Source organism: Zootoca vivipara, chromosome 15 (genome assembly GCF_963506605.1).
Source record: "Zootoca vivipara chromosome 15, rZooViv1.1, whole genome shotgun sequence".
Lineage (NCBI taxonomy): Eukaryota > Metazoa > Chordata > Lepidosauria > Squamata > Lacertidae > Zootoca > Zootoca vivipara.
Window position 1 is genome coordinate 35,183,521 of NC_083290.1, and position 13,300 is coordinate 35,196,820.

Genomic DNA, 13,300 nt, shown 5'->3' on the forward strand with positions numbered 1-13,300 from the left:
TTGGCGCTTAGGAGTTGGCTCCTATGTAGACATAAAAGCTATACCAAAAACGGTAAGAAATGCTATTTTATTATAGCTGCCAGATTTGACAAAGCACCAACATGGCAGTGTAACCATGGATAAAACCTCCACCCCACATTAGAGGCGTAATTTGGGATGATTTATTTGGAAAGTGGCTCCCATTACTGCAATGGAATAGCTCAGTGGGTGGAGTGTAAGTCTCTTAATCTCAGGATCGTGACTCTCCCCCCCCCCCCGGGTGAAAGGGGCTAGAATGCTAGATGACCCACATGGTCCCTTACAACTCTTAAAATTCTTTGATTCCTTAACTACACGGAGGCCACCAGAAACAAAGCTCAACCTCCAGTTACAAGGGCTTGCTTTGCTTTGCGGCTCGATTATAATTTGCCGCCTGAAAAAGAAAAGAAAAGATACTGTAAAACCAAACCCTAAGGACACCGCTTCCGCTTGGCTTGAATTATGTCCAAATATTTATTTTTCTCGTAGGGGAAGGAAAAGGAAAACAAAAACACACATAAACTGCAACCATGGAGAAAAAATATTTTGGGAAACTGAAACACCCCCCCATGGATCAAGCTCAAAATGGAATACTTACAACACTCCGATGCAATGAGGTTGAGGGCCAGTTTTTTCATAGGTGGTGGACCTGTAAAAGGGTAAAAGAGTACGGGTACATACTGGGAAATAATTCATAATGAATTGGAAAAATAAATAAATAAAAGCAAAAAGCAAAAAGCAAAAACAAAAAAAACCCAGAGTCCTTTTCGTTGGGGATAATTTTATTACATTTTGTTTGCATACATCCATATACATTTCCATCCTTAATTCAGGCTAAGCCTAAGAATAAGCAAATACATAAGAGAAAACAAATTTACATAACCACTTAATCTCTTTCCCACCACCAATAATCCATGTTTGTTGTGTTTAATTATCAAACCTTAAAAATTCTAAACCTTTATTTGACTTCTGTCTACCACCTCAATTTGAGTCAATTTTCCCTTTCCTTAACTGCCTTCTTTACATATTGTCCTTTGGGGGGGGATAATTCAGATGCAAATTCCTAGGTGTCAAAAAAGGTTATTTATGTATTCCACTACTGCAGCCTGTTGTTCTGTTAGCCCCAAAATGGAAAACAAGCAAGGTCTCAACAACAAAAAAATGGCAACGTTAAGTTGACAGAATATGCACAGCTTGCGGACCTGACATATAGAATAAGAGAACAAGAACATAGGTTTAGAGAAGATTGGGAAATGCTTATTGAATGTATGGGGGGAAATTGTGTACACCTGAAAACGTTGGCAGCATTAAGATAAATTCAACAGCGTAAATAAGTTTTGATGGATGCGATAATGGAATACTGAATAGTTTAGTTTATGTAAAATATGCAGGGATTTATGTTATGCAAAATGAACCATGGAAAGAGAAGGAAAGTCATTGATATTTTAAGTATGATTTCCAACCCCCCCCCCCAGGATGTATAGTTTATGTAAAAGAACATTGTCAAAAGATCAACATGTTGGCAGGTTTTGATTGAGCTTCAGTGTGCAAATAGGATAATTGTATTAAAATTTTTTTACAGTAAGTCAAATAATATGGAGAAAGTAAAGTTTAAGCGCGCATTCAAGGAATTTAAATCGGGAATGCAAGGGGAAAATCTGAGAGGTCTTGACACATTTAATCACAAATGGATGTACAAAGCAACCATTGGTTAAAGAATAACCGTTTATTTACTCTTCTGTTTCAAGTGTATCTGAAGAAGTGTGCATGCGCACAAAAGCTCATACCAAAATAAAAATTTAGTTGGTCTTTAAGGTGCTACTGAAGGATTTTTTTTATATTTTGCTTCGACTCAGACCAACACGGCTACCTACCTGTAACGTTTATTTTTTATTTCTCATTCTGCGTGCAATATCTTTTGTGCCCTGCTGCTATAAAGTTTTCAATCAACAAAGCACTCAAAAGCAAAAAAAGAAGAATATATTTTAAGGACGTTTAAATAGGTATTCTAAATTGTAGAGCAGAATATTTAATAAAAGTTAATAAATATTGGAATAATTTAGGTCTCCCAACCCGAGAGCTCCAGGCGGCGCACTGAAGCCGGCAAGGAGCCGGCGCCGACCTGCCCGCCTCCTGGGCCGTCCCCGCCCCACTGAAGCGGCGGCGGCAGCGGCGGCGGCAGGTCTCCCTTTTCCGAGCGCCAGGCCAGGCGGAGCCGGAAGCCGACCGAGCCTGAGCCAGCAGCGGCTGAGGAGAGTGAAGGGAGGCGGCGGCGGCGGCGGCTCCTCTTTCCTCATGGCGCTGAACCTGAGCCGGAACGGGAAGGCGCTGCAGGAGGCCTACGAGCAGGTCGTGGCGTCGGCCAGCCCCACGGACTGGTGAGTCGCCCCTTCCCTTCGCCGGGGACCCTCGCCGGCTGCACCCCACCCGGCGCTGGGCTGACGGGAGGGCTGCCTCGCTGCTTGGCGCCGGGCCTGCGAGGCGGCGTGGGGATGGGAGGATGGCGGGCCTGGGGGTGTGTGTGTGGTGAGGCGGGAGGATGGGGCGCACGTGAAACGGGGTGGCTGTTGTTGTTGCTGTCGGGGGGTGTCTTGGGCAGAGGGAGGCACGGGTGGGGTTGCCTAGGTTGCGGCTCCCTGGGGCTCTGCACCCACACAAGGGGCCGGGCACCCACACTTTCCGGCACGTGGGGCTCAGGTGGGGCTGGCTAGGTTGCGGCTCCCCGGGGGGGGGCGGGCACCCACACATTCCGGCGCTGCACGGCACTCAACGCCCCCTGGCACCCACGATCGCGGTTTCCAAGCAGTGGCACCCCTGGCATCCATGGCGTGGGGCCGGGCGACGCGAGCCTCGGGCTGTGGGTGCAGGGAGGAGTTGGGTGCAACTCTGCACGCCAGGAAGGGCGTGGTGGGAGAAGGAGAGAGGAAGGTAAGATCGTGCAAGATCGTGGTTTTTCTTTTTCTTTTTTGGGGGGTGTGCAATTATGCACAGAAGGGAGCTGGAAATTTATACACCGCTCACTTGGGAGGGGGACAACAACACACACCCCCAAAGGGAAGATGGAACAATACTATAGTGTGGCATGGCATTGTGGGTGCTGCAGGGAGGTTGCAGGGTGTGGGGTGGGGCAAGAGAGACGCATGGGCTGGTGCCTTTGGAGTGGGGAGTGGCAGCGGGGAAGGTTTAGCCTCCGCAGGGATTGGTTTGGGGATGGTGTCCTTCGGAGAATGGGTGAGGAGCTGGCCAGGGCTTGACCTATGTGAAAACTCCAGAGATGCTAAAGGTGAAAGGACCCCTGGATGGTTAAGTCTGGTTAAAGGCAACTATGGGGTTGTGGCACTCATCTCGCTTTCAAGCGAGGGAGCCGCAGACAGCTTTCCAGGTCATGTGGCCGGCATGACTTAACCGCTTCTGGCGCAACACAACACCGTGATGGAAACCAGAGCGCACAGAAACGCTGTTTACCTTCCCGCCACAGTGGTGCCTATTTATCTACTTGCACTTTGACGTGCTTTGGAACTGCTTGGTTTGCAGGAGCTGGGACAGAGCAATGGGAGCTCACCCTGCGCGTGGGAAGCCCAAGAGATGCTGTAGCATGTGGTGACAGGCTAGAAGATGGGGCGGATATAGCCTAAGGCTGTGGGGAGATGCAGGTTTGCACAGAAATAGGTGAGAGAGAGTGAGGAGCATGTGGCTTGCGTACCCGGAGGGTGCCTTGCCTTGCATCTACAAGATCAATAGCTGCCTGCACCTGTTTCTTCTCCTTAATTATCCCAGCTTTTTATTAGTCCTTTAGAGCAGTGCTCCCCAACCTTTTTATCACTGCGGACCAGTCAACGTTTGATCATTTTACCGCGGCCCGCTGAGGGGGGACGTTGATTGTTTATATTTTATTTAGATTGTTTTGATTTAATAATTATAATTTAATTGTATTTAAATGTTTCTTGGGCGACCCAGTACCAATTGATCCACGGTTGAGGACCACTGCTTTAGAGGATTAGGCCTAGAGCACGCATTCCCAAACTGCGGCCCTCCAGATGTTTTGCCCTACAACTCCCATGATCCCTAGCTAACAGGATCAGTGGTCAGGGATGATGGGAATTGTAGTCCCAAACATCTGGAGGGCCGAGGTTTGGGGATGCCTGGCCTAGAGGGAGATGGTGAGCAAATGCCAAAGCAGTGGTGAGAGTGACAAAGGAGAGGGACATTCAAGTATAGGTGCCCACTGATGCCCCACCCCTCAAAATCTGCAGTTGATCCTGTTCTTAAGTAGAGATGTAAAATTTCCGAAAATTTTGAAGCTTGGGGGAAAAAAAACCCGTTTCCCCCCCGGGGTTTTTCAGAAAAAAACCTGAAATTTTCAGAAATATTGAAAACAATGCTACATTAGCACTTCATTTTTCTTTTCCAGATTGAAAGTCATTCTGTTACTTTAGAAACATAAAATATAACTATGGATAATTTTAATGGGCATAAAATGATCACAACTAGCATATTAAAAATATAGTGTATCCAAACAGGAACTGAAATTTAACTTGTCATTCATCACTGTTTGCAATGCAACATGCTTACTCCCATGTTTTGCCCATGAGACCTTATGTATTTCCTCACACTGATGTGTGTGGTCTGTTAACCACTTTAGCTACTACTATATGCTTAAATTATTTTATTTCACTTTTTAAAGACTGTTTTACAGCATTTAATGTTTAAAATATTTTCATTTCTTTTTTTCTTTCATAACACTTCTCTGATTGCCACAACAACACATATACTTTAAGGCCCTTTTTGTTGCTCTATATTTTCTTCCAGTGCTTTGAGGCCTAGTGAAGAGGAACAGAACCAATGCATACCACATGTATGCATAAACAAAACTGAAACCTTTTTCTTTTCTGGTGACAACAGCACCTCCTAAAGGAAGAAATGTATCTTGTTCTTGCATTGGAGAGTTCAGTTTGTAACCTAGGACTTGCTTGTCCTCACAGAAATTTGAATACAGTAATCTGATACCATACATATTATTAAAAAATGATTTATAAAATATTTGAAACCCTTATCTTAAAATATTTTATTCATCATGTTAAAATAAAACATTCCATAATCTATTTTTTATTTTTTCAATTTTTCAGAAAAAAACAAGCCTTCAGGGAAAAAATTGGGGGAAACCGTTTTTCCCCGAATTTTTCTGGGTTTCCCCCCGGGCCTTCACATCTCTATTCTTAGGGTACATTATGCAATTGCTGATCTTCTAACAAAGTTACTTGCCCCTCGGGTCAGCTTCTATACCTGAGGGCAGGAAAGTGGCCAGTGAAACTCCAGTTTAAAAAACCAACAAACTGGGGGAGCCTGGAAATTACAGGCCAGTTACCTTTACATCTGTCCTGGGGAAACTGGCAGAAAGTATTGCTCAGGCATCCCCAAACTTCGGCCCTCCAGATGTTTCAGACTACAATTCCCATCATCCCTGAGCACTGGTCCTGTTAGCTAGGGATCATGGGAGTTGTAGGCCAAAACATCTGGAGGGCAGCAGTTTGGGGATGCCTGGTATTGCTCAAGATAAAATAAGCAAGCATATAGAAGAACACGCTTTACTGAAGCAGAACCAGCATGGCTTTGGTAAGATCAAGTTCTGTCTCTTCAACTTACTAGAGTTATTTGTGAATGTTACCAAGCATATAGAAAGAGTTGGTAGGTTTGACAATAGTGTATTTGGACTTTCTAACTGTGTTTCTCTGAAAATAAGCCACCGTCTTATATTAACTTTTCCTCAAAAAAACACATTATGGCTTATTTTCAGGGGATGCCTTATTTCCCCCCCCTCCTCTCCTCCTCCTGCCGCGGCTGGCATTGCTGCTGCGCCTATCACTATGTCTTATTTTCGGGGTATGGCTTATATTCCTTGAATGCTTAAAAATCCTGCTATGGCTTATTTTATGACTACGTCTTAAAATGGGGGAAACAGGATACTTACCGGTACCCAAAGGCTACTTAGTAAGCTTAGAAGTCGTGGAATAAGAAGAGGGGTCTGTTTGTGGATCAAGAATTGGTTAAGTAACCAGAACCAGAGAGTAGGAATAAATGGATACATCTCTAAATGGAGAGATGTAGGAAGTAGGGTGAGCAGTGAGGCGGCCAAGTTTGTTGATGATGCTAGTTTGTTCAGGCCTTTTAAAGCAAAAAGATATTGTGCAGATGGCTAACCTGATCCAAAACACTCACCCACCCCACTCACCCACAAAACAAAGACCACCACAGCCAACCACAAATGAACAACCATACCCTAGGCCAATCCCAACATCTCTCACCACCAAAGGAACACAAGCGAACAGCAGAGAACCTTCACAAGCAACGCTGACAAAAAACCCCACATATATTAAGTTAAATAGAAACATCGTCACCCGACCCCACCCATCTTTACCCCATCTACCTCTTTTCCCCTTTTCTTCCCAATGTCTCAACAAATGAAACTGATTTGTAAAAATGTTATGAGAGACATTGCACATATTTTTGTAAATCAAGAAAATCTTTAATAAAAAAGGGGTTATCCTTGGCCACTTATGACCAAGTGAAGATGTGGCCAAGTTAAAAATATGACTTTCGAGCCATCTGGCCCCCAAATGGGCAACTAGGCATTCTGTTTTGTCAACTGTACCCCTGGTTTAAGGAGGTATTTGAGGCCTAGCTTATGTATCTTGAGTTTGTAACACTGAGTGAGTGAACGGGAAAATAAAATCTTAATTTCATATATATGTTTATGGGATCTCAGCTGGTGGTGACTGACCAGGAATGAGACCTTGGGGATATTGTGGAGAGCTCTGTGAAAATGTTGCCCTAATGAAAAAAGGCAAATTCTATGCTAGGGATCACTAGGAAAGGAATTGGAAATAAAACTGCTGATACAGTGCAAATCTATGGTATAACTGCATTTGGAAATACAATACTGTGTTCTGTTCTGATCGCCTCACCTCAGAGTGGATAGTTGGAAAAGGTTCAGAAAAGGGCAACCCAGATGTTCAAGGGGGTGGAACAACTCCCCTATGAGGAAAGGTTACAGCATCTGGGGCATTTTAGAGAAAAGGCTAGCAAGAACTGACATGATGGAAGTCTTTAAAATTATGCATGGCACTGAGGAAGTGGATAGAGAGAAGTTTTCCTCTAATAGCATTATAGCTCATGGACATGCAATGAAGCTGAATGTTGGAAGATTCGGGACAGCTTTTTTAAAAGTACTTTTTAATGCAGTGCATAGTTAAGCTACGGGAGGCAGTGATGACCTCCAACTTGGATGGCTTTCAAAGATGGTTGGGTAAATTCATGGAGGGTAAGGCTCTCCGTGGCTCCTAGCCATGAAGGCTAGCAGCATCCGTGGCCAGAGGCACTAATGCCAGTTGCTGGAAACCACAGAGAGGCAGAGTAATCTTGTGCTCGGGTCCTCTTTGCGGGTTTTCTAGCAGGATCTGGTTGGTCACTGTGAGAGCAGGATGCCGGGCTGGATGGACCATTTGTTTGAAACTAAGTGAGGTTATGCCTGTTTTCTTTGTCCACGGAGTTTTCTTGGCAAGGATACTGGAGTGGCTTGCCAGTTCCTTCTCCAGGTGGATCATGTTTAGTCAGAACTCTCCACTATGACCTGTCCATCTTGGGTGGCCCTGCATGGCATAGCTCATAGCTTCTCTGAGTTATTCAAGCCCCTTCGCCACGACAAGGCATTGATCCATGAATTGATGCTTTTGAATTATGGTGCTGGAGGAGACTCTTGAGAGTCCCATGGACTGCAAGAAGATCAAACCTATCCATTCTGAAGGAAATCAGCCCTGAGTGCTCACTGGAAGGACAGATCGCGAAGCTGAGGCTCCAATACTTTGGCCACCTCATGAGAAGAGAAGAATCCTTGGAAAAGACCCTGATGTTGGGAAAGATGGAGGGCACTAGGAGAAGGGGACGACAGAGGACGAGATGGTTGGACAGTGTTCTCGAAGCTACGAACATGAGTTTGACCAAACTGCGGGAGGCAGTGCAAGACAGGAGTGCCTGGCGTGCTATGGTCCATGGGGTCACAAAGAGCCGGACACGACTAAACGACTAAACAACAAGAAGTGAGGTTATGAAGCAGGTGAAGACTTGGGTTGAGGCTGTGCCACAATGTGATGTGGCCGGACAAAAGGCAATTCTATTTCACTCGCAGTTGGGTGCAAGCCCCTTGAGGCTGTTCCAAGTCAGCAATGCAGAGGATTTCTGCTGTTCAAGATTAGAATTCCATCTTTTTTTCTAGCCTTGCTAGAAAGCTTCTGTCATGCGCAGTTGGCTTTCTAAAGGGACTTGCTCTGTGTTTAATATAAATTGCAGTGCAGCACAGTTGCAGTTGAATTATGGCTGAGAATTGATAACGCCATGTGCATATAAGCATACAGTCCATTGCTGTCTGAGAATTATTTGCAAACAATATAAATCAAAGCAAAAAAAACCCCACACGCAAACAAAAGCATGTGCTTTGTACATTTTTTTAATGTTTGTGGTGGGCACATTTTTTAAATGTTTGTGGTGGGGAGGGACCTGCTGACAAACCAAGTAACTTCTGAGGTAGATTGTCTGGTGTAATGTGTTCAGTAACACAGGATGCAGGACTGGGAAAGGTCAGACCGCTTGAGCCTCATCGGAAGGTAGCTGTTACTTCGTATATGAGTGCCTTTAAGAGCTGCACAGCAGGAAGAAATGAAGTGTGTGGCGCTTTACCCTTTGAATTTTTGCCTGCAATGCTGAGAGCTGCTGAGAGCACACGAATCCTGTCAGAAAATGTGCAAGTCCTGCATGGGAGCATCTTGTAGCTATACAGTGGGATGTTGCCCTGGCCATGTCTATAGTCACAGTCTTAGGTCTGGTTCACACAAGCGCCAGGTGTGTAGTTCATCCATGTGTTGGGGTGCAGGAGTAAGCCTGCAAGTGAGAACTGGCAACAGGTCATGCACTGGCCTTTAGATGTCCAAAGCTGCTGTGTCAGGCAGTTCAGACGCCCCCCGCGGTAACTACACAGGATGGGTGGCATAAAAGTTTTGTTTGGAATTACACATGGTGAGGAGATGCAGTAATAACACTGAATAGGAAATCATCATCATCATGTATTTAATTTGCACTCCATCTTTCTACCAAATGGTACCCAAGGTGACTGTAAACTGTGGCAGTGCTAGAGAAGTGGGGATTTGTCAGGAGGAGGTAAGAAAGGTATGAGGCAGAGAGGTGATGGAGTAGTGGAAATGATGCAAGGAAATGCAGATCCACAACTGGAATAGGTCTGAAACCAGGGATCAACTTGAGATGGGGTGATAATGAGTTTGTGATTGAATGGAGTGCTTTGCCAGAACCTTAAAGACAAAATAAATTTATTTATTTTCATGAGCTTTCATGGAGTGGAATCCTCTTCATCAGATACATGAAATGTTATCCTGAGTTAAGCAGTTCCCTTTAATCTCATCCTTTGCCTTGTTGTTTTCAGGGCTCTGTTTACCTATGAGGGTAATAGCAATGACCTGAGAGTGGCTGGAACAGGAGGTGAGTGCATTTTGAGAAGTGTACTTTTTACTATATAAGTGACCTGGGGATTTTATTTTTGTGTTTGTCTGTGTTCCTGTGTTTATAGAGAAGATTGCATTTATTTCTAGAGGAGTGTCTGCTTGACAAGCCGCTTTCTGTTACTCAAATGCAACTTGCCCTGTGGCCCAGTTAGTCTTATCTCTCTTGACATTGTTCTAAAAGCATCTCCCTTTTCTGCATGCACCATGAAAAGACCAGTTTCTTGAGTATTTTGTCTGTTTTTGCTCATTCAGAAACAAGCAGGATTCTGGGAAGTGTTCAGTAAAATGGAGCGTGGGAGGCAAAGTGGAACGACACCTCCATTCTGTCAAGGGAAGGGAAGCAAGATATCTCGAGCGTGTGTTTTCAATACAATGTGGAAGTGAAGCACTGAGGTTAATAGTTTACATGGCCATTTTGAAAATAAATTAAACCTTTGTGTAGTGCTTCAGTATCTGAAACAGAAACTCCAGAGGAAGAAAGTTAACTGCTAGGCAGAATGCCTGCCTTAAGATTAAATACAGTATGTGAGGAATTCTGTATAAAATGGCAATTTCAAACAACTTAACTCCCTGGCAAGCACACTCATTTTTCAGCAATGCCTGCAAAGAAACCTTAAAGTAATAGTGAGGAGGCAGGCTAGGATATGTTTTTGCATCTTTTCTCTCGCCGTAAAGGGATCAATTGTCAAAACAGTGTAGATGTCCAAAGTTAAAACATTTCTGTTGCTGGTGAAATTTTCACTTCTCTTCCCAATACTTATGCCCTGCGGCATGAATTACATGCAGTAGTGGAGGTTAAGGAAGCCTATCTGCATTGCCATGATTTATGAATTTGTAATCCATGGTTTGTCATCAGCTAGCAAATCCAGTTGGTTCAGCCTGGGTTTGCAAGCTGTGGCATACTTAAAAGCATTCAGGCTCCACCCCCCCAATATTTATTATTGTAGTTTATTTCATTTATTGTAAATTATAGTCATGGGAGAGTTAAAGTTAAAAGTTAGCTGCCTTTCGATTAGTTAAAATATAAGTTTAGAAGAGAGTAAGGCTGTAAACCTATCCGTACTTAGTAAGCCCCATTGTATTTAGTGGGACGTACTTCTGAGTAAGTGCCTCCAGGGACCCAAGTGGCGCTGTGGTTAAACCACTGAGCCTAGGGCTTGCTGATCAGAAGGTCGGCGGTTCGAATCCCTGTGATGGGGTGAGCTCCCGTTGCTTGGTCCCAGCTCCTGCTAACCTAGCAGTTCGAAAGCACGTCAAAATGCAAGTAGATAAATAGGAACCGCTACAGCGGGAAGGTCAACGGCGTTTCCATGTGCTGCTCTGGTTTGCCAGAAGCGGCTTTGTCATGCTGGCCACATGACCTGGAAGCTATATGCCAGCTCTCTCGGCCAATAATGCGAGATGAGTGCGCAACCCCAGAGTCGGTCACAACTGGACCTAATGGTCAGGGGTCCCTTTACCTTTACTTCTGAGTAGACAGGGAAACCAAAAGCAAATACATTTCTAAATCACAATTTGCTCAGTGTTTTCAAGCCATGATGTGGATTCTAAACTATGGTTAGGGCTAAGCCATGTTTTGGTTATGTCTGAACCAAGTCAGAGTTAGGCTTTCAAGTCAATAACTCTTGATGGTTCCAATAAAAAAAGTTTCATTTGTCTGAGACCAGTCTTTCTTGTGCTTTTAATAGGTGTGTGGGAAATAGAATGATGGAAGGTGCACTTTCTTCATTAGTGACTGTTTTATCTATCATAAAGCTTCAAGGACAGAAGCAATTTTCCTTCTGTCTAGCGATGAAGGGCAGAGACTACAGTTCCTGGAAATCTTAATAGGAAGGCAGTAGAAAAGGAGAAGCTCCATGTTGAAGACAGCTCATCTAAAACCTCTTCTCCTTCAGCTGTAGAAAAAGGGAAGCAGCTGAATAGCTTGCTTGACTTGGGGTGGGGGGTGGATTTGATGGATGAGAAAGAATTAAAGTTCAGCTGTGGTCTGGGCCTGAGAAGTTAGCTTCTTCATATTTGACCTGTGTTTTGAGATGACTGGTTCCTACATAAGGGAATTAAAATATGTGTCTGTCAAAAGAAAACAGCTTTAAGAGGAACCTGTTACAGTACTGTTAAATTAAAAAGTTTCTCAAATAAATGGTAGCATATCTGATGATGAGGGCATAAGGAGCACTTCTTGGAAAAGTGAACTTTGCCTTCGAAATTGTTGCAGCAGCAAAATTGCAGGGGCAAATTATGAGTGGATAGACTTGCATTCTGAAGTGTCAATGGAACATGTTTTTGCTTTGTTCAGTGTAATTGCTGTTCAGGGCACAGAATCTCCATCTTGACCCTATGCTTTTCTAAGGGTTCAACTCCTGAGATCACTTAAACTGGCAGTAAGTCCTATTGAACATGGTGAGACTTGCTTCTGCCAAGCTCTGCAATGCAAAGATGCACACACTCCAGGTTCTGAGAAAATGCGAATGCACAAATAATAGAAACCATCCAAATAGGTAGAAGGTGTGCTTTCTTGCTCTAAACTTTTTGTTAGTGGTGAGAATTGGCAGGCTTAGTGCTGAGAGAGAATAGGACAGGGTGGTGTTGGAAGTAAAAGGGCAAGATCCTGCACCTCCTGAAGCGTGTCCTTAACTATGTTCTGGATTGTAGTGTTTTGCCCAATCTCCAAAGTATCTACAGTATAACTGTTAGATTCTGCTTCTGAGCTGAGTTCCCCAAGCATTCTGCAAGAATTCTGGGGAAACAGCAGGATCCTAAATGTCTTCATGCTTTCAGCTAATGTGCTTCCTGAATATTTTATGGTGGAGTAATATTTCTAGAGACGAATGTTCTGTCCTTCCTCAGTGGTTCAATTTACCAACAATGTTCCTTTGGTTACCTTGGAACTTGTATTTGCTCTTCCGATAGCAGCTTTCATATTGGCTTATTATTCTGGTAGAAATCCATAGGAGATAGTGACTCTGTTATCTTTTGTTTTCATTGTATGCTGAAAAGAGCTAAGGAAACAACATAATTTATGATTCCTAATACCATTGTTCTATCAAATTTATGTGACGGTCTGGCCTCTGAGCAATTCTTGACCCAGCAGGGAGTCCATTGTGACCCATAAAGCAGTTTTTTGCTCAACCATGCCTGCTTGTCAATATGGTGACATCACCTACACCACCTGTCAATCATCTGTGGTCATTTCTTTGTTTCTGCGTTGCTGCAGCAATGTCCGGTGTTGATTGCCCTTTCTGCTGCAAAAGAATGAGCCTTACTTTTTCAGCCGTGTGAGGTAGATTAGGCTGAGAGAGACTGGTTTATTTTTGGTATCTTCCTGTGAGGTTTGTAATTGAACAGGGATTTGGAGCAGAGTTTCCCATGTCCAAATCCCAACATTTTGTCTGCTACATTACCTCTGCATGTTGTAGAGGGCCAATTGTGTTAGTAGGTTTATATAAACAAAGGCTAGGCTCCAAATAACCATGGAACTAGTTTTGTGTATCCAATGGGCTTTAGACTTGGGCTTTCTTGAATAGAGGTCGCCCTAAATGCTGCATATCAAGCATTTTGAAACTGAATGGAGTTTCGAAAGCTTCAGTGAGGGCAGTTTTGTGAGCTACATGGGGACCAGCTTTTCACAGCAAAAAAGAGAAAGAAGCTACGCATTTCACTGCACTAATGGAAGTATGAGCAGTCTTAATGCGTGACATTGTATTTCAGCCCCTACC

At 43.9% G+C, this 13,300-nt stretch overlaps 1 protein-coding gene across 2 annotated transcripts in view; it reads left to right on the top strand.

Annotated features, from left to right (window-relative positions):
* The first annotated feature begins 2,225 nt into the window (after positions 1 to 2,225).
* The window catches only part of DBNL (drebrin like), a 39,987-nt gene continuing 28,912 nt past the window's right edge, over positions 2,226 to 13,300 (top strand). For both annotated transcript variants that reach the window (XM_035139346.2, XM_035139347.2), the window contains exons 1-2: positions 2,226 to 2,396; positions 9,506 to 9,561. In XM_035139346.2, coding sequence (XP_034995237.1) covers positions 2,314 to 2,396; positions 9,506 to 9,561 — 139 coding nt within the window. In that variant the 5' untranslated portion in view covers positions 2,226 to 2,313. The remainder of the gene's footprint in view (positions 2,397 to 9,505; positions 9,562 to 13,300) is intronic.